The 19,173-nt window shown below is 32.3% G+C and overlaps 1 protein-coding gene and 1 non-coding gene across 2 annotated transcripts in view; one reads left to right on the top strand and one right to left on the bottom strand.

The window, feature by feature from the left end:
• Window positions 1-19,173, bottom strand: part of LOC140878204 (uncharacterized) — a 66,677-nt gene that overhangs the window by 14,826 nt on the left and 32,678 nt on the right. Inside the window, exons 3-6 of the mRNA XM_073281815.1 lie at window positions 15,857-15,999; window positions 14,939-15,133; window positions 14,381-14,737; window positions 13,902-14,134 (exon numbers count right to left, since the gene is read on the bottom strand). Of these exons, the coding sequence (XP_073137916.1) occupies window positions 13,902-14,134; window positions 14,381-14,737; window positions 14,939-15,133; window positions 15,857-15,999 (928 nt within the window). The remainder of the gene's footprint in view (window positions 1-13,901; window positions 14,135-14,380; window positions 14,738-14,938; window positions 15,134-15,856; window positions 16,000-19,173) is intronic.
• LOC140885795 (small nucleolar RNA R71) lies at window positions 18,000-18,110 on the top strand. The gene has a single exon (XR_012151211.1). It is a non-coding gene; the product is annotated as a small nucleolar RNA R71 (small nucleolar RNA).

Raw genomic sequence — 19,173 nt, 5'->3', positions numbered from 1 at the left:
ATAATATTTTATGCATGATTTAATGTTTAAGTTGAGCAATAAAAATATTTTATGTTGGAAGTTGAAGTAGTGTGACAATTTAAGGGGGATTCGTCCCCATATGATTGAAGGGCAGTTTACTGCCAATTTAAGAGGTGATTCGTCACCGGCCACGTACGTAGGTTTCCACGCTGATCAGTATTTAATGTATGATTTAAGGTTACACTACGGATACAACCATGCTATGTTAGAAAATGAATTGCTCAATAATGTTATGTATTATGTTATTTATGTTTTTTTAAGTTAAGTTATGTTATGTGATTTTTAAGCATGCTCATTCATGTATATGTATGTATTAGTATTAAATTGATTTAAATTATTTTAAACCCTTGTTATGTTAGCATGTTGGGCCTCTAGGCTCACTACACTGGTATGGTGCAGGTGAGTACGTTGAGGATGATATTGTACCCACCGGAGGAGAGGACGTATGAGCAGACATGCAGTGGCCCCGTGACCGTGAGAGATGTCTGAGTCACCATGCATGTTGTTTTGAATATTTTAGTATGACACGTTTTATTACTTTCAGTGGTTGAGAGCCTAGAATATTTATTTAATATTTTCAGTGCATGCAAAATTTTTATTCACTTATGCAGTATATTTTTAATTAAAATGTTTGACTCAGATATTTATTCTATTTTAAAGAATGCAACTTTTATTTAAGTATTTATTTGTTTAATTATTACTTTAGTTATTTTTTAAATCTTTGTATTTTGTGCATATATGTATGGGCATATATGTACAGATTTTATTTAGTAAGTATAAAAAAAAAAAAAAATTTCCGCATATTTATTTATTATAGAGTTAGGGTCGTTTCACCAGGAGCCGCTCATTGTCCGTGCAACCTCTTGGCACCGGCGATCACTCTCTGCCTCTTCAGCCCCAGGCGTCACATGCCCACCAGCTTCCGCTTGGTTCGTCCCCGAACCATACCGTACTAAGAGAGGTCGTCTCTGATACCAAATGAAACATCCTAAAACTACTACTGAATTTTTTTTAAATCTCTTATTATAAAATAATGAATATAAATATATATATGCCCATACATATATATATCGTACTTAAAAATAACTTTACTTAATTTAAAATAAAAATACACAAAAAATACAATAAAGGTACACGCATGCAATTAAATACTTAAAACTAATTACTAAATAATAATTTATAAGAATGTCATAATAAAATTCCTAAATAATATTTCTTTCACAAAAATTCATGAAAAATTAGAAAATAATTACTTAAATGTAAAATCCATGCATATACTAAAAATCTATAATAATAATACATATGCGGAAATATATGTTCTAGTCTCAACATAAAAATCATCTTAGAGCAATGGTCACGGGTTCTAGCCGCCTGGATACTCATATGCCCTCGCCACCAGTCGGGAACACATTAACTTCATTAACATTCTGCTCACCTACAACATTTAAATCTAGTGAGCCTAGAGGCTCAGCACGTTCTATCCTTATATAACAAAATGAAACCACACACAATCACACATCATATAAAATACGTGAATAATAATTATACGTGCATGCTCTTAAAATATTATGCATATAAACATGAATAAATAATTATAATGCTTCATCATCATGCTAAACATAAACATCATATTTAATAAATCTCATAAAATGTCTTATCATAATTTCTTAGTTCTCAACAGGTCGTATCCATGTCGGTGGCATCATACTGAGCGATTGATCAATCTATAAACCAACGTACGCGGCGGTGGGGTTTTCACCTCTGTGCTGCCACTTCACCAGCCCTCTCAGCTGGATCCATAAGCTCATCATACTTATACATAATTAGAAAGGTCTCCGGGCCCAGGTATCCCGGCCTCCAACCACATCACTTTCCACCTTCACTTCAACTTCCATACAAATATATTTTTCTTAACATACATTTAAACTTATCATAAAAATTCTTACATGATGCATGAACTTAAAAAAATATCATTTATTTCTTTATTTCATGAAAATTTGTCCGTAAATATATATTTAATTTATTTTCTTAAAAATCATACTTATATATCTAATAAAAATGCATGCATGAATTAAATATATATTTACGGACGTTTATTTTTCCAAAGACTTGTTCGAGCTGCTGACCACTAGACTTAAACTTAAAAATTCCTAGACTGGCTCAAAAACCCAAAAGCCCAACCTGACCTGGCCCATTAAGCTTCATGGGCCCCCAGGCCCATGAAAAACTAATGGGCTCACTAAAAACATAATTTAGGCCCATCAACTTATTAACTTAAAGTTAAATTAATAAAATTATTAACTAACCATTAACTTATAAATTTGACTGATAAAATTACTAAACCCGAAACAACTTGGCCCAATAATTTTCATGAATCACACGGCCCATGAAAAATTAGTGGGCTCACTTCATTAATTATTTAAGCCCAAAATTAATATTAAATTAGTGTAATTAATTAATTAAGTCAAGCCCAAACCCATAAATTATTAACTAAATTTCTTATTTAATTTAAAATAAAAATACCCGAGTTCAACTAATATACCCCAGACCTGGACCAAACTAACTCGACCCATTATATTTTAGACCCAACCCGGACTCGAAAAGCGGAGCCCGGCCTGCCAAAACACAAGACACAACCCTAGCTTACCTCTCCCTAAGCCCAACTCGAGGCAGCCCTGAGCGGCTTCAGAAAATCTGATCGTGCCACCTGCTCAGGCCACCTTTGGCCGTGAAACCACCTCTCATACTTAGCCAACACCCAGAAGGTTCTAACCCAACAACTTTTACCTCAAACCGTGGTCTGTGGAAGAATAACGAACCAAAACACTCTAGACCTAGTTTCTGCTCGCGTGCAGAACGCGAGCAGCCACTTCCGGCCGTTCGGCCGCCAATATCCGGCAATAACCGGCCGGATAACCACCTGAAACATCTTCCTCAAGGTCTTGGGGTTCTAACCAAACTGGAATCACCCTAAAATACGCTCTATGGACCGAGAACGAGCAAATCTCCCAACCTCGCTCAACCTGCGCGACCTGCTGCGCACCAGAAGATATGGCCGGTTCCAGCCCTTTCCAGCCATGAAACAGCCCTCCAAACCGACTCTAAGGACCCTAGATCAGACCCCTAACAAAGGTGCAGTAGTCCCGATCAAGCCGTGGTCAGAAAACTCGTCAACATGAGCCTTATGCATAAAAAACGTGATTACATGCATGAATCATGAATAATATCCTTAAATTCTGAAAACACATGCATTAACAAATCGTTCATAGTAAAAATCAGTGTATATGATTTAAATGGTGGCCAAGAATAGATTCGAGACGTGCCTTGATGAATATTTGCAAGAAATAACGTTTATGTCGCGTCGTACGGCTCTCCGGGACGAACAAATCTCCAACCAATATAAAATCTTAAAAACTCGGCTACGGGGCTGTGAAAATCTTGCTGGAACGATGAAGATGATGGAGAAAGGTTGAGGGAGGCGGCTAGGGAGTTGAGGCGTGAGATAGGGTAGAAAATCTTAGGATAATATTTGGGTAGTCTAGGTTAAATATTTAAATAAATACTTTGGGTAGATAATTACTAAAATTTAAACTAAAAAATACATGATAATTTGCTAAAAACTTAAAAATCTCGAAATAATAAAATAGGTGATTTTTAAAACTTAATAAAAGTCATTAAAATGATTTATTTTGGGTAAAAACGGACATCTAAATATACATATATATAAATACCATAATTTTCTTCAAATTATACCTTAAAATAATATTTTAAGGCTTCTAAAAATCTCCGAAAATATTTTGGGTGAAAACAAACATCTCGTCCGTCCACGGCCCCGCCTACGCGATCATAAAATAAACTTTCTCAAATAAATTCATAAACCACAGAAAACATATTTAAATGCCGAAAAAAATATTTAAAACATGAAAATAAATCACATAATTTAAATAATCACTTAAAAATAATTTAACACATTTTCACATTATTTTAAACTTATTAAATATCTTAGTTATGCATGCGGATTTACGTAGCAAATTTCCGGACGTTACAATTCTCTCCCCCTTAAATGGAATTTCGTCCTCGAAATTTGATTTAACTTAGTCGTCTAATAACACATGACTAAAATGTTTCAAAACTAATTTTTTAAACTTATATCCCAAAAACATAACTTAATTTATATATCTAAAATTCAACTTAAATCTCAAAAAGAAAAAAAAATTCCTAACTTGTCAAACTTAAAATCTAAAATCATAACTTAATCTACAAATCTAAATGTCAAACTTACGTCTCATAAATTATCAAACTTAATTTTTTAAACAAATATCATTCTAGTCATCCTGGTGTGTAACGTATCTCAGAAACATACTGTAATTTCCATAAATTCTCTACGTAACCGCATTGCATAACTATTTTTTTTTTTAACTTTAAGACTTTCATAACTTAAAATTATCATTTTCATAAATCATTATAACAAAAATCATGTGTCCCATGCATAAAACATAATTTAAAACATTTAAAACTTACAGACTGGCAGTGCGGCTTCTGAGCTCCGTGTAGCTGGCTAGTAACCGTCCAAGGACCATGGCTCTGATACCAACTGAAACGACCCTAACTCTATAATTTAATAAATAAATATGCGGAAATTTTTTTTTTATACTTACTAAATAAAATATGTACATATATGCCCATACAGATATGCACAGAATTAAAAGATTTAATATAAATAAATACATAAATAAGTAAACACTTAAATACTTAAATAAGAATGCATTCTTTAAACTAAAATAAATATCTGAGTCAAATATTTAATTAAAAGTACTGCATAAATAAAATGATTAACAATATTCCATAAAATATTCAAAATTCCCAACCACTGAAAAATAAAATAAAATGTAGCAGGCTGACAAAAATAAACATGCACATGACTCAAACATCTATCACGGTCACGGGGTCACTGCATGTCTGCTCATACATCCTCGCCTCCGGTGGGTACAACATCATCCTCAACGTACTCACCTGCACCATACCAGTGTAGTGAGCCTAGAGGCCCAACATGCTAACATAACAAGGGTTTAAAATAATTTAAAACAATTAAATACTAATACATACATATACATGAATGAGCATGCTTAAAAATTACATAACATAACTTAACTTAAATAACATAATACATAACAATGTTGAGCAATTAATTTTCTAACATCGCATGGTTGTATCCGTAGTGTAACCTTAAATCATACATTAAATACTGATCAGCGTGGAAACCAACGTACGTGGCCGGTGACGAATCACCTCTTAAATTAGCAGTAAACTGCCCTTCAATCATATGGGGACAAATCCCCCTTAAATTGTCACACTACTTCAACTTCCAACATAAAATATTTTCTTGCTCAACCTTAAACATTAAATCATGCATAAAATATTATTTCATGAATGCATGTACTTGAATAAAATGTGTCCTTCGTATATATTTAATTTAATTTCTTACTAACATATAAATATTAAAATAACTTAAATGCATAAAAAAATAATTAAATATATATTCAGGACACGTGAAAATTTTCTCATGGATAGTCCTGGACTGCTGGCCCTAACACTCAAGCCCAATTACTTAAATCTGACCCATTAACACTGATACTGGCCCATTAACATTTTTAAGCCCAATAAAATTATTCTAAGCCCAATTAAATAATTCAAACCCAATAAAATTGATCTAAGCCCAATTAAATAATTATAGCCCATTAAAACATTCTAAACCCAATAACAACTTAATCTGGCCCAATGGGCCCGAAAGCCCAAAGACTGGCCCAATAACTTTTATGGGCTCAAAAGCCCATAAAATTAATGGACTAACTTAATTAAAATTTTAAAAGTCCAAATAAAATTATTTGGGAGTCCAAATAATTTTATTTCAAATTAATTGACCCAAAAACCCATTAATTCATAAAATATTTTAAAAATAAAAAGACTCGAGCCCGGCCCACCAAACCCGGACCCGAACCCACTAAACCCGACCCACTACCTTACTAACCCGACCCGGACACCCAGACCCGACCCAGGCCCAGTACCCAGCCCAACCCGATCCCCCCCCCAATCTCAATTCCTCTCGGCTGCGTGCAGCAGCCCTTCAAATCAAGACGGGTCTTTTCAGCGTGCTTATGTCCTCACTCACACGCACCTTGGAAAACTTCCCAGGGGGTCACCCATCCTATAATTGCCCCAAGTAAAGCACGCTTAACTTTGGAGTTCTTATGTGATGAGCTTCCGAAAAGAAGATGCACCTTCTTGATATGAGCAGTACATATGAAATCTTTTTAAGCCCTCCTCAACTATGTAGTCCCATACCTACACAGTCTCAGAATCCCCTCTCATTCCGGCACGGGATCGGTTCATTCATGTCTCCCTCCGCCTAGAAGCCTACCAGGAGCCGCTCATTGTCCGTGCAACCTCTTGGCACCGGCGATCACTCCCTGCCTCCTCAGCCCCGGACGTCACATGGCAACCCCGTCTCAACAACTTCCTCGCCTGAATATGAGATATTACCTGAGGAATATCACTGCTCTGAGATGCATGAAAAGTGAATGGGTCGCCAACTGTAGGTCTCACCGACACTGATCTCCGACTAAAATCAATCGAAGCTCCATTGACTGTCAACCAGTCCATGCCCAAAATCAAATCGAATCCACTCAAAGGCAAAACTACTACATCTGCTCGAATGGAGTGTCCCTGTAGCTCCAACTCCAGTCCTCGAATAACCTTCGAGGTAAAAATAATCTGCCCTGACGGCATAGTAACATCATACCCACTGTCACTATTCTCAGGTGTGATGCCTACCCGCCTGATAAACTCCAGGGAGATAAACGAATGCGTAGCCCTGAATCTAGCAACGCAAACGTGGAGTTTCCTCCAACTAAAATTCTCCCTGCACGCAGAAAATTCCCAACAGTTTCATACCACTACTAAATTTTTCCCCAACGAGTCACTACAAATTCTTAATTCTAATCACAAGTAAAACATACTTCCTATTCTAACATGCAGTTAAATAACCCAAATAACAAGAATTCCAAATTAAAGACTAAATTTTTAACCAAAGGAAAATTATTAAAATGCTAGGGATAAGATATACCGGTGATCAAGGAGGTGTCCGGATCTACCTCCTCAGCCTGCATCACAAACACCCTACCAGCGGTGTTCTTCTTCCTGGGGCAGTTAGCTATCTGATGTCCTGGCTCCCTACAGTGGTAGCAAACTTCTTCCCCCAATAGACACGGTCCCGAATGCATCTTCTGGCACTTCGGGCAAGTAGGATAAGCTATGGCATTAGGGGCCCCGCCCCTCTGCTGCTGCGGCCTCTGCTGCTGATTCGGGCCCTTAGCTGGCCATGTATACTGCTTCTTTGCAAGAGGCTGCGAAGATGGTTGGAGTTGGTGAAGGACTATGATTGTGACATTAGCTACCATCCGGGTAAAGCTAATGTAGTGGCCGATGCTTTGAGTCGGAAGTCGTCAGTGGTATCATGTTTGACCGTACAGTTACCACTACAGAGCGAGATTCAGAGTTTTGGCTTGGAGTGTTATCCGAGTGGCCATGCACCGAGCTTGTCAGTGTTGACGGTGCAGCCAGTTCTGCGAGATCGAATTAGAGAAGGACAGTCTACTGATGAGGAGTTACAGAGATGGAGACAGAGAGATGAGGCTAGAGGTAATCTCTTGTATACAGTGGAGGATGATATCATTTAGTACCGTGGTAGGATGTGGGTACCGAACGTCGATCAGTTGAGAGCTGAGATTTTGGCAGAGGCTCACATATCTCCGTACTCCATTCACCCCGGAAGTACGAAGATGTACAAAGACTTGCAGCTATTGTATTGGTGGCCCGGGATGAAGAGTGACATCGGGAGAGTGGTGTCAGAGTGCTTGACTTGTCAGCAAGTCAAGGCAGAGCATCAGCGTCCAGCAGGACTTCTTAGACCTCTCCCTATTCCGGAATGGAAATGGGAGAATATTACGATGGACTTTGTGGTGGGCTTACCGAGGAGTGCCAGAGGTTGCACAGCGATTTGGGTGATTGTGGATAGACTCACCAAGTCAGCTCATTTCTTGCCGGTGAGGACTACTTATACTTTGACACAGTATGCAGAGCTTTACATCAGAAAGATTGTTAGACTGCATGGCATACCAGTGTCGATTGTGTCAGACAGAGATCCGAGATTCACATCAGCGTTTTGGAAGAGTCTGCACACAGCTTTGGGGATGAGACTTTTGTTCAGTACCGCATTTCATCCCCAGACAGATGGTCAGTCTGAGAGGGTGATCCAGGTTCTCGAGGATCTTCTGAGAGCTTGTGTCATTGATTTTCGGGACTCTTGGGAGACTAGACTGCCATTAGTGGAGTTTACCTATAACAACAGCTTTCAGTCGTCTATAGGTATGGCTCCTTATGCAGCATTGTATGGGAGGAGGTGCAGATCTCCTGTGCATTAGGATGAGGTTGGTGAGTGCTACAACTTAAATTGTAATTCACCCAAGTGTAGGTTGTCTGCAAGTAATATACTCGTGAGTACGAGATCGATCCACGGAGAGGATGTTGTAAGTTTAATTTTAGCAATAATATATTATAGATGAAAATATTATTATAAAACTTCAAATACACAAATTATAAAATTGTCAAGGTTTCAAAGGTTCATTGTTGGTTTAATTAAGATTGCTAAATAAAAATAAATAAAAGAAACTAAAATAAAAATAAACATAAAAGAACAATGAAATATTTAAACAAGTATATCATATAATATAGTTCCCACTATATTAATATCAGATTAACCGATATTTAATACATGGTACCCATAATATATATATAGATGAATAAATATAAACATAAAAAGAACAATTAAATATTTAAACAAGTATATCATATAATATAGTTCCCACTATATTAATATCCACCGATATTTAATACATGGTACCCATAATATATATATAAATGCATAAATATAAATTGACATAAAAGTAAATGTTAGATCAAATCACAATATTTTATTTAGAACAACCGGCAGAGCCACGCTATCGTCTAAATAAAATATATGACTTTATGTTAGATGCGATAAAGTAAATGTTAGTTGCGGAAAAGTAGAAGTTAGATGCGAGAAAGTAAATGTTAGTTGCGGAAAAGTAAATGTTAGTTGCGATAAAGTAAAAGTTAGATGCGATAAAATAAATGTTAGTTCAAATCACAATATATTATTTAGAACAACCGACAGTGTCACGCTATCGTCTAAATAATATATATGACTTTATTATAAATAGATACATATATTTATAGTATATAATTATTGTAGTAATTATTGTATCATATTTGATAACAAATCAAGGTAACCACATTCAAGGTACCAAGCATTTGATGTAAATAGATAACAACAAATCATTCAAAATTATACCTACAAATAAAGATCAATTAGTAAAAATAAAAATAGAAAAGAAAAGAATATACAAAATATAGACAATCTTACTTGACCAACAATGAAACCTTTTCACCTTGACATAAAAAGATTTAGCTTTCCATGAACATGAAACTCAAGAATAAAGATAAAAGAAATTTCATACTTGAACTTGAGAAACTTGCACACTCAAACTTTTATTCTCACACACACAATATTTATTTTACAAATGAAGAATTCTCTACACTCTTGCACACTACAAAGCTTATACAACACATCTATTTATAGGCCAAATGAGAGCAAGAGTCCAAGGCTCATTAAATGTGAAATAGTAAAGTTGGTGGGTGCTTGTCTCCTTGAATGTCAATACCATGACCCAACTTTAATTGGCATGTTTGATACCTTAGACCACCGATTCAGCCTTTCTTTTCAACATAAAACACGTAGGATATTTTGTGTAGATGTGTTTGGACAACTCATTTACCCCTTTTGGATAAAATATGAAATACTTATGATATTTTTACTCAAAGCTGGTCATAGTAAAAGTAAATCTATCTCCATTTTGATTTTTTATTATTTTGATCATCTTAATGAAGTTTTTGGAATTTCTTGTCTTCTACAAAGTTGAAGATGCCTCTTTTGTGATTCTACAGGTTTTGAGATTACTCCATTATGACCACTGTAGCTTGAGTAATTTTATTTTTACCAAACCTGCGCAAACCGTAAAATACAACATTTTAGTAAAACATTTAAATATAAACACATAACACTAAAATAATACAACTTCATAATTTTAATTAAACTTAAATTTTAAAACACACTTTTTAACATATAAATAATTACAAATTTTAAGTTTCATCACACCCCCAAACCGGCTAATTACTAGTTCCTTAGTAATAAAATATCATAAAATATCATAAAATATCATAAAATCACAAGTTAGATTTTTATTCCTTAATATATATATATATTCAAATTTGCAAACTTTAAAATTTTAAAAACACATTTGTGAGGAGATCATATGTTTATTTATAAATCTCATTATCAACCAATATATTAATATGTAATTGGATGGGCTATACATATATATTTCACACAATATCAAAATATTAAATATATATAATTTTTTTTTTTTTTTTACATAAATATTTTCTAAAAACTTTGAGAATAATATAATTAAAAGGATAATAGAAATCATTTTCATAACATGTATATCATCAGGAATATTAATGTAAAAGTCTCAACTCCATATTCTCTCGGGTTAAAGTATTTCATATATAGCTGTTTTTCACTCGTGGAGTTGGAAGAAAATTATGCACTCTTTGAAAATGGCTAGTAAAGCAGACAATCAAATAACCTAATATTGAAAATAAGATAGGATGATTTATAAAGAATAAACCCATTTTTTTTTTGTTTTTTTTGTTTTTTTGTTTTTTTTGTTTTTTTGCTTTTTTGCTTGGCTGCAAAATTGTTTTTACATAATCAAATACCTCCAATAAACTTTGAAAATGTAACATTTTTTTTCAAAGTTTATTTATTTTTTTATTTTTTATGAGGTAAATCTATTACATTAATAATTATAGTAGAGATATTAATACTCTACATCTTTACAATCAAACTTCAAACAACTTTGCAGCCAATTTTCATTTTTCTTTTTTTTTTTTTTTAAAATGGGTTTAATCTAGTAATCAACCATTTCTTAATAATCAATAAAAGCTTATAAGTTGTTTTCTCAATTCTTACCCCTCACTCACAAAATTTATGTGAGTAACTATTATACTTTTACAAATTAATTCCCTCAATTATACATGTTATTATTTATTCAATCAATATCACTTTAATTATATACTCATAAAAGTTTTAGAAAATATATATTTGAAAACACACAATTATATATTATTTATAACTTATATCCCATCAATTATATATTTTCTATTAAATTGGTAAAAAGAAGAATAAATAAACATCTATACAAAAAGACTTCATTTTCTTAGTAGTTTGCAATTTAAATATATACGGAATATTAAAATCTAATCTATTGTGATAAGATGATAAATAAAAACTAATGCGTGTCAGGAGTTTTTGACTCCTTACTCTGCCATTGAAAAAGAAAAATAATATTATTATAGAAATATATTTTTTTTAAATTTTAAATTTTTTTTTTTTTTTTTTTTAGAGATAAACCCTCCCCCAAACCTGAATATGACATAGTTTTTAATTTTTTTTTTAAAGAAAAATAAAGAGTACATGATGAAAGAGATATCACCTGGAATTATTGAAGATGAGGAACAAACACAAACCATTTCATGACATGTTGAATCAATGATCCAGTTTTCTTTTCTTACTGGTTGGTTGAGACCAATTGATCTTTGTTATAGCTGAATCAGGTTGATGAACAAAAGCTTGGAGATCATCAATTAATTGGTCTTCATTCGAAGCAGAGATGAGCATCCTTCGTGAATTTTCTGAAATAAAATTTTGTTCCACGGCTACATCGAGAAAAGTCAACAAACCATCATAATAGTTATTGATATTCAACAAGCCAACAGGTTTATTATGGATATTAAGTTGTGCCCAAGAAACAACATGAAAAATTTCTTCTAAAGTACCAAAACCACCAGGTAAGGCAATAAAAGCATCAGAATTTTCTATCATTTTAGTTATTCTCTCGTACATTGATGAAACTTTCAACTCTTCCCCAACCGTAACACCTGTAATATTTCCTTCAGCTAAAGCTGTAGGAATAATACCCAAAACCTGACTACCTCCAAGATGAGCTGCTGTTGAAATAGATCCCATTAACCCTATATTGCCTCCTCCGTAAACCAAGTGAATTTTTCTCTCTGCTAACTTTTTTCCAAGATTAATTGCTGCATCAACAAATATTTCATTCTTTCCAGTATTAGAACCACAAAAGACACAAATATTTTTCAATTTTTGTGAAGAAGATCCTGTCATGTTTTTTTCTTTTCTTTTAAAAAATATAGAGAGAGTTGAGTAATTTTATAAGAAAAACAAGGAATAAGACAGAAATAGGAATACAGATGTGAACAAAATGATAAAAATAGTAAAAAAAATAATAATATATAATAATAACATGCATGCGTATAAACAGTGATGTGATTGTGGCTCACAGTGTTCCTTCAATATTTATGAGTCGAGGGTTGGCTTACCATCCAATTTTCTTATAAATTGGCAAATAGGGTCTTTTTTAGTCAGATTCCCAAGACCATCACCATGACGCTGCGCTTGGAATAGTTTCCATAAACGGAGAAGTTGACCTTTTACATCTCCACTAGAATGCGTCTCAAGAGTCAATGAGATATCATCCAATGACTCTTTACTCAGCCCATTCTTAATGAAATCAATTTTATCTTCTCTATTTGTGGAAACATATCCCAAAGATCTGCATTGTCTATTACAAGTCCATCTGGCACAATTATGACAAACATCTAACCTTTTAGCCCTTCTTTTCTTCGCATAGGTACTTTTTCCTAGTCCAGACATATTTCGAACAAGTAAGAATTTTGGAACTTCACCACTTAATCGAAACCTTGGCTTCAATTATAAGACGAATATCCTCCGGGATTCCTTTTTGCATAAGCATTCTCAATCTTTCACATCTGCCTTCATAAATCATTCTCAGAACTTTTTTAGAAACAGATGGAAAATATTTACCAAGTTTTTTGATATCTTCATCCATAATATATATTTATATATATATATATATATTCAATTATTTTGGGAAATTGAAATAAAACCGACTGAAAGTAGTCACGGAGTACCGTTATCCGCCACTTAACCGGGAAGTGAACTCAATTCTGCAAAAATAAAATAAAAATATAAGTAACAATTAAGTTGGATCATATAAAGGCATAAACTCTTCATTAAGAACTTCATTTTCTATAAACGGTTTAAGTCTTTGCCCATTAACTTTAAATACATTATTATTTTTAGGATTTTCAACATCAACAGCACCATGAGGATAGACAAATTTAACAATAAATGGTCCAGACCATCGCGATCTAAGTTTTCCTGGAAACAAATGCAAGCGAGAATTATAAAGTAAAACTTTTTGTCCGATTTCAAAAGATTTTCTCATAATATTTTTATCATGAAATGCTTTTGTTTTATCTTTATAAATCTTTGCATTTTCATATGCATCATTTCTTAATTCTTCTAGTTCATTTAATTGCAATTTTCTTGATTTAGATGCATCATCTAAATTAGTATTAAATGCTTTAATTGCCCAATAAGCTTTATGTTCAATTTCAACAGGTAAATGACAATGCTTTCCAAAAACTAATCTATATGGTGACATCCCCAATGATGTTTTAAATGCAGTTCTATATGCCCATAATGCATCACTTAATCTTAAAGACCAATCTTTTCGATTTGGATTGACTGTTTTTTCCAAAATTTGTTTTATTTCTTTATTTGCAAGTTCAACCTGACCATTCGTTTGAGGATGATATGGAGTAGAGACTTTATGTGTAATACCATATTTTCTTAACAACGAAGAAAATGATTTATTTATAAAATGACTTCCCCCATCACTTATTATAGCTCTAGGTATTCCAAATCGACTAAAAATATTTTCTTTCAAAAATTTTATCACAACTTTATGATCATTAGTTCTACATGCAATTGCTTCAATCCATTTTGAAACATAATCGACAGCTACTAAAATATAAGTGAATCCAAAAGATAATGGAAATGGACCCATAAAATCTATTCCCCAACTGTCAAATATTTCAATAGTCATGATTGGATTTAAAGGCATCATGTTTCGTTTTGAAATTGAACCCATTTTCTGACAATTTTCACAAGATTTGCAAAATGAATGTGTATCTTTGAATAAAGAAGGCCAATAAAATCCACATTGAAAGATTTTTGCAGCTGTTTTCTTTGACAAAAAATGACCTCCACATGCCTCAGAATGACAAAATTTAATGACACTACTTACCTCATTGTCGGGTATGCATCGTCGAAAAATTTGATCAGGACAATACTTAAACAAATAAGGATCATCCCAATAAAATTTTTTGACCTCTTTCAAGAATTTATTTTTATCTTGTGAACTCCAATGAGAAGGCATTTTATTTGTCACAAGAAAATTTACAATATTAGCAAACCAAGGCATAGTAGTAGCATAAAATAGTTGATCATCCGGAAAATTTTCATTTATTGGTATTTCATTTTGAGATGATTCAGAAATTATTCTTGATAAATGATCGGCTACTACATTTTCTTTTCCTTTTTTATCTTTTATTACAAGATCAAATTCTTGTAACAACAAAATCCATCTTATTAATCTCGGCTTAGCATCTTGTTTATTTGATAAATATTTTATGGCAGAATGATCAGTGTAAACAATAGTAGTAGAACCAATTAAATAGGATCGAAATTTATCTAATGCAAACACTACTGAAAGTAATTCTTTTTCAGTTGTTGAATAATTGATTTGAGCACTATTTAAGGTTCTACTTGCATAATAGATCACATAAGGTTTACCTTCTTTTCTTTGTCCTAACACGGCTCCTACAACATAATCACTTGCATCACACATTAATTCAAATGGTAAAGACCAATCAGGAGGTTGTAAAATAGGTGATGTAGTTAAAAGATTAATTATTTTTTTAAAAGCAGTTTCACACTCTTGAGTCCATTCAAATTGTGCATCTTTTGTTAAAATATTTGAAATTGGTTTCGATATTATGCTAAAATTTTTTATAAATCTTCTATAAAATCCCGCATGACCCAAAAATGATCGAATTTCTTTGATCGTGTTTGGTGATGGTAGATTAGCAATAACATCAACCTTAGCTTTATCAACTTCAATTCCTTTTTCAGATATGACATGCCCTAACACAATTCCGGATTTAACCATGTAGTGACATTTTTCCCAATTTAAAACAAGATTTTTTTCTTCACATCTTTTTAAAACTTCTTCCAAATTTTTAAGACAGTTTTCAAATGAGTTTCCAAAAACAGTTATATCATCCATAAAAACTTCCACAAATTCTTCAATCATGTCACTAAAAATACTTAGCATGCATCTTTGAAAAGTAGCCGGGGCATTACATAAACCAAATGGCATTCTTTTAAAAGCAAAAGTTCCGAACGGACAAGTGAAAGTAGTTTTTTCTTGATCTTCTAATGATATTGGTATTTGATAATACCCCGAATACCCATCAAGAAAACAATAATAAGGATTACCTGCCACTTTCTCTAAAATTTGATCTAAAAATGGTAACGGAAAGTGATCTTTTCTAGTTGCATCATTTAATTTTCTATAATCAATGCACATACGCCAACTAGATGGAATCCTAGCTTGTAATAATTCTCCCTTTTCATTTTTTATAACAGTGATGCCTGATTTTTTTGGTACTACTTGTGTTGGACTTACCCATTTACTATCCGAGATTGGATAAATAATTCCGGCATCTAATAGTTTTAAAACTTCATTTTTAACAACTTCTTTCATGTGTGGATTTAATCTTCTTTGTGGTTGTTGATATGTTTTAGCATTTTCTTCCAAGTGAATTCTATGTGTGCAGATTAAAGGATTTATACCTTTTATATCTTGCAAAGTCCATCCAATTGCATTTTTGTGTTTTTTAAGTAGTGTTATTACATCTTCTTCTTGTTTTGGTAAGAGGGTAGAAGATATTACAATAGGATATGTTTGATTTTCACCAAGAAAAGCATATTTTAGTTCTATTGGCAAGGGTTTTAATTCAAGTTTTGGATGATCATTTTCTTTTACTTCTTCAAGTTCATTAATTTCTTCAAATAACTTTGATTTAAAAAAATTTTTTGAATCAAAACTTTCCACTAAACAAACTTCAGATTGTTGATTTAAGTTTTCTTGGTGTATATTTTCTTCCACAATTGTTTCTATTGCATTATCATCTTCATCTTCATTAATACTTGGTTGTTTACATAAATTGAACACATTAAGTTCTAAAGTCATATTTCCAAAAGACAATTTCATTATTCCATTTCGACAATTAATTAGAGCATTTGAAGTTGCTAGAAATGGACGTCCCAATATTATTGGAATTTCGTTATGTACTTCTATTGGTTGTGTATCCAAGACAATAAAATCCACAGGATATATGAATTTATCGACTTGAACTAACACATCTTCTACGATACCTCTAGGTATTTTGATTGACCTATCGGCTAGTAAAAGAGTGACAGATGTAGGTTTTAAATCTCCCAACTTAAGCTTTTCATAAACTGAATAAGGAATTAAATTCACACTTGCTCCCAAATCTAACAAAGCTTTTTTAATTTTATTTTTTCCAATAATACATGAAATTGTTGGACAACCGGGATCTTTATATTTCAAGGTAGAATTATTTTGAATAATAGAGCTTACTTGCTCCGTTAAGAATGCTTTCTTCTTTACATGCAATTGTCTTTTTACAGTACATAAATCTTTTAAAAACTTTGCATAAGAAGGAACTTGTTTAATAGCATCTAATAATGGAATATTTATTTTTACTTGTTTAAAAACTTCATAAATATCAGAATCATTTTTTTGTTTTTTATTATTTACTAATGCATGAGGAAAAGGAACATGTTTATTTATTTTATCATCAATTTTCTTATTTTTAGGACTCAAAGCATCATCTTTCTCAAAAGTATCAGGATTTGAATCCTTACTCTTTGAGTTTAATTGATCTTTGTTTTCATCACTATATGGATCATTAACTATTTTACCACTTCTAAGAGTAATAACAGATTTTACTTGATCAAATTTTTCTTGATTTTGATTTTTAGGATTAGGTTGTGGTTGAGATGGAAATTTTCCTTTTTCATGAATATTAAGTGCAGATGCAAATTTTGCAAGAGTTTCTTTCAAATCATTCATAGATTGAATGTTTTGAATATTGATAGACTCTTGCTTTTGAATGTATGCATGAATTTCATCTTCAAAATTTTTTCTTGGAGGTGGGATATAAGGAGCATAACCTTGATGATTTTGGTTATTTTGAAAAGGTTGTTGTGAAGGTTGTGCATTATTATCGTTCCTCCAACTAAAATTGGGATGATTTCTCCAACCAGGATTGTATGTTTGTGAAAAAGGATCTAATGTTGGTTTTTTAAAATTGTTAACATAATTGGCTTGTTCATGGAGACATTCTTTAAATGAAGGCAAAGTAGGACAATTTTTTGTAAGATGATCATGTGTGTCACATATATGACAAACAATTTCTTGAACACTTTTTAATTGATCACTATTTTTCATTTTAATGACTCGATTTTTCTTGCTAAAGATGCAAGTTTAGCTTGAATATCTACATCATCTTTAAGATGATAAATACCACCCCCATTTGTTGAATTATTGGTTTTACTTGGTGGTTCAATTGAGCCTATATTATCCCAATTTTGAGCATTTTCTGCTAATGACTCCAAATATTCCATAGCTTCATTTGGGTTTTTATCTTCAAAAGTTCCATTACACATGAATTCTATCATTTGCCTATCTTTAGGTATTAAACCTTCATAAAAGTGAGAAATTATTCTCCATATTTCAAAACCATGATGTGGGCATGTATTAAGTAACTCTTTATATCTATCCCAACATTGATAAAATGTTTCCCCTTGTTTTTGAGAAAAAGTTGTAATTTGTCTTTTAAAAGAGTTTGTTCTATGGGAAGGAAAAAACTTTTTTAGAAATTGTTGTTGCATTTCTTCCCATGATCTTATTGAACTTGATCTCAAATTTTGCAACCATGTTTTACCTTTATCTTTTAAGGAAAAAGGAAAAAGCTTTAATCGAACAGTATCCATGCTACAATTTTGATCATTATAAGTGTTGCAAACCTCCTCAAATTCTCTTAAATGCAAATATGGATTTTCAGAATCTAAGCCATGAAAATTTGGTAAAAGTTGAATGACTTGTGGCTTAAAATTGAAATTAGATGCATCAGGAGGAAAAACTAAACAAGATGGTGTACTAGTTCTTATTGGATTCATATGATGCCTAAGTGTTCTTGGTTGTTCATATTCTTGATGATGATGATTATTATTATTATCATCTTGATTATTAGAATTATCGTCCATGTTTAAAATATTTTCAGTTACTCGAACAAGTCTACCACTTTGTTTACGACTCCAAACAATCATACAATTAAAAACAACATACTATTTACATAATAACAAAATTAAACTTAATTTATACCTCCCCGGCAACGGCGCCAAAAACTTGCTACAACTTAAATTGTAATTCACCCAAGTGTAGGTTGTCTGCAAGTAATATACTCGTGAGTACGAGATCGATCCACGGAGAGGATGTTGTAAGTTTAATTTTAGCAATAATATATTATAGATGAAAATATTATTATAAAACTTCAAATACACAAATTATAAAATTGTCAAGGTTTCAAAGGTTCATTGTTGGTTTAATTAAGATTGCTAAATAAAAATAAATAAAAGAAACTAAAATAAAAATAAACATAAAAGAACAATGAAATATTTAAACAAGTATATCATATAATATAGTTCCCACTATATTAATATCAGATTAACCGATATTTAATACATGGTACCCATAATATATATATAGATGAATAAATATAAACATAAAAAGAACAATTAAATATTTAAACAAGTATATCATATAATATAGTTCCCACTATATTAATATCCACCGATATTTAATACATGGTACCCATAATATATATAAATGCATAAATATAAATTGACAT

Source organism: Henckelia pumila, chromosome 2 (assembly GCF_033568475.1).
Source record: "Henckelia pumila isolate YLH828 chromosome 2, ASM3356847v2, whole genome shotgun sequence".
Taxonomy (NCBI): Eukaryota; Viridiplantae; Streptophyta; class Magnoliopsida; order Lamiales; family Gesneriaceae; genus Henckelia; species Henckelia pumila.
This window is presented reverse-complemented; position numbering and strand designations above follow the sequence as displayed.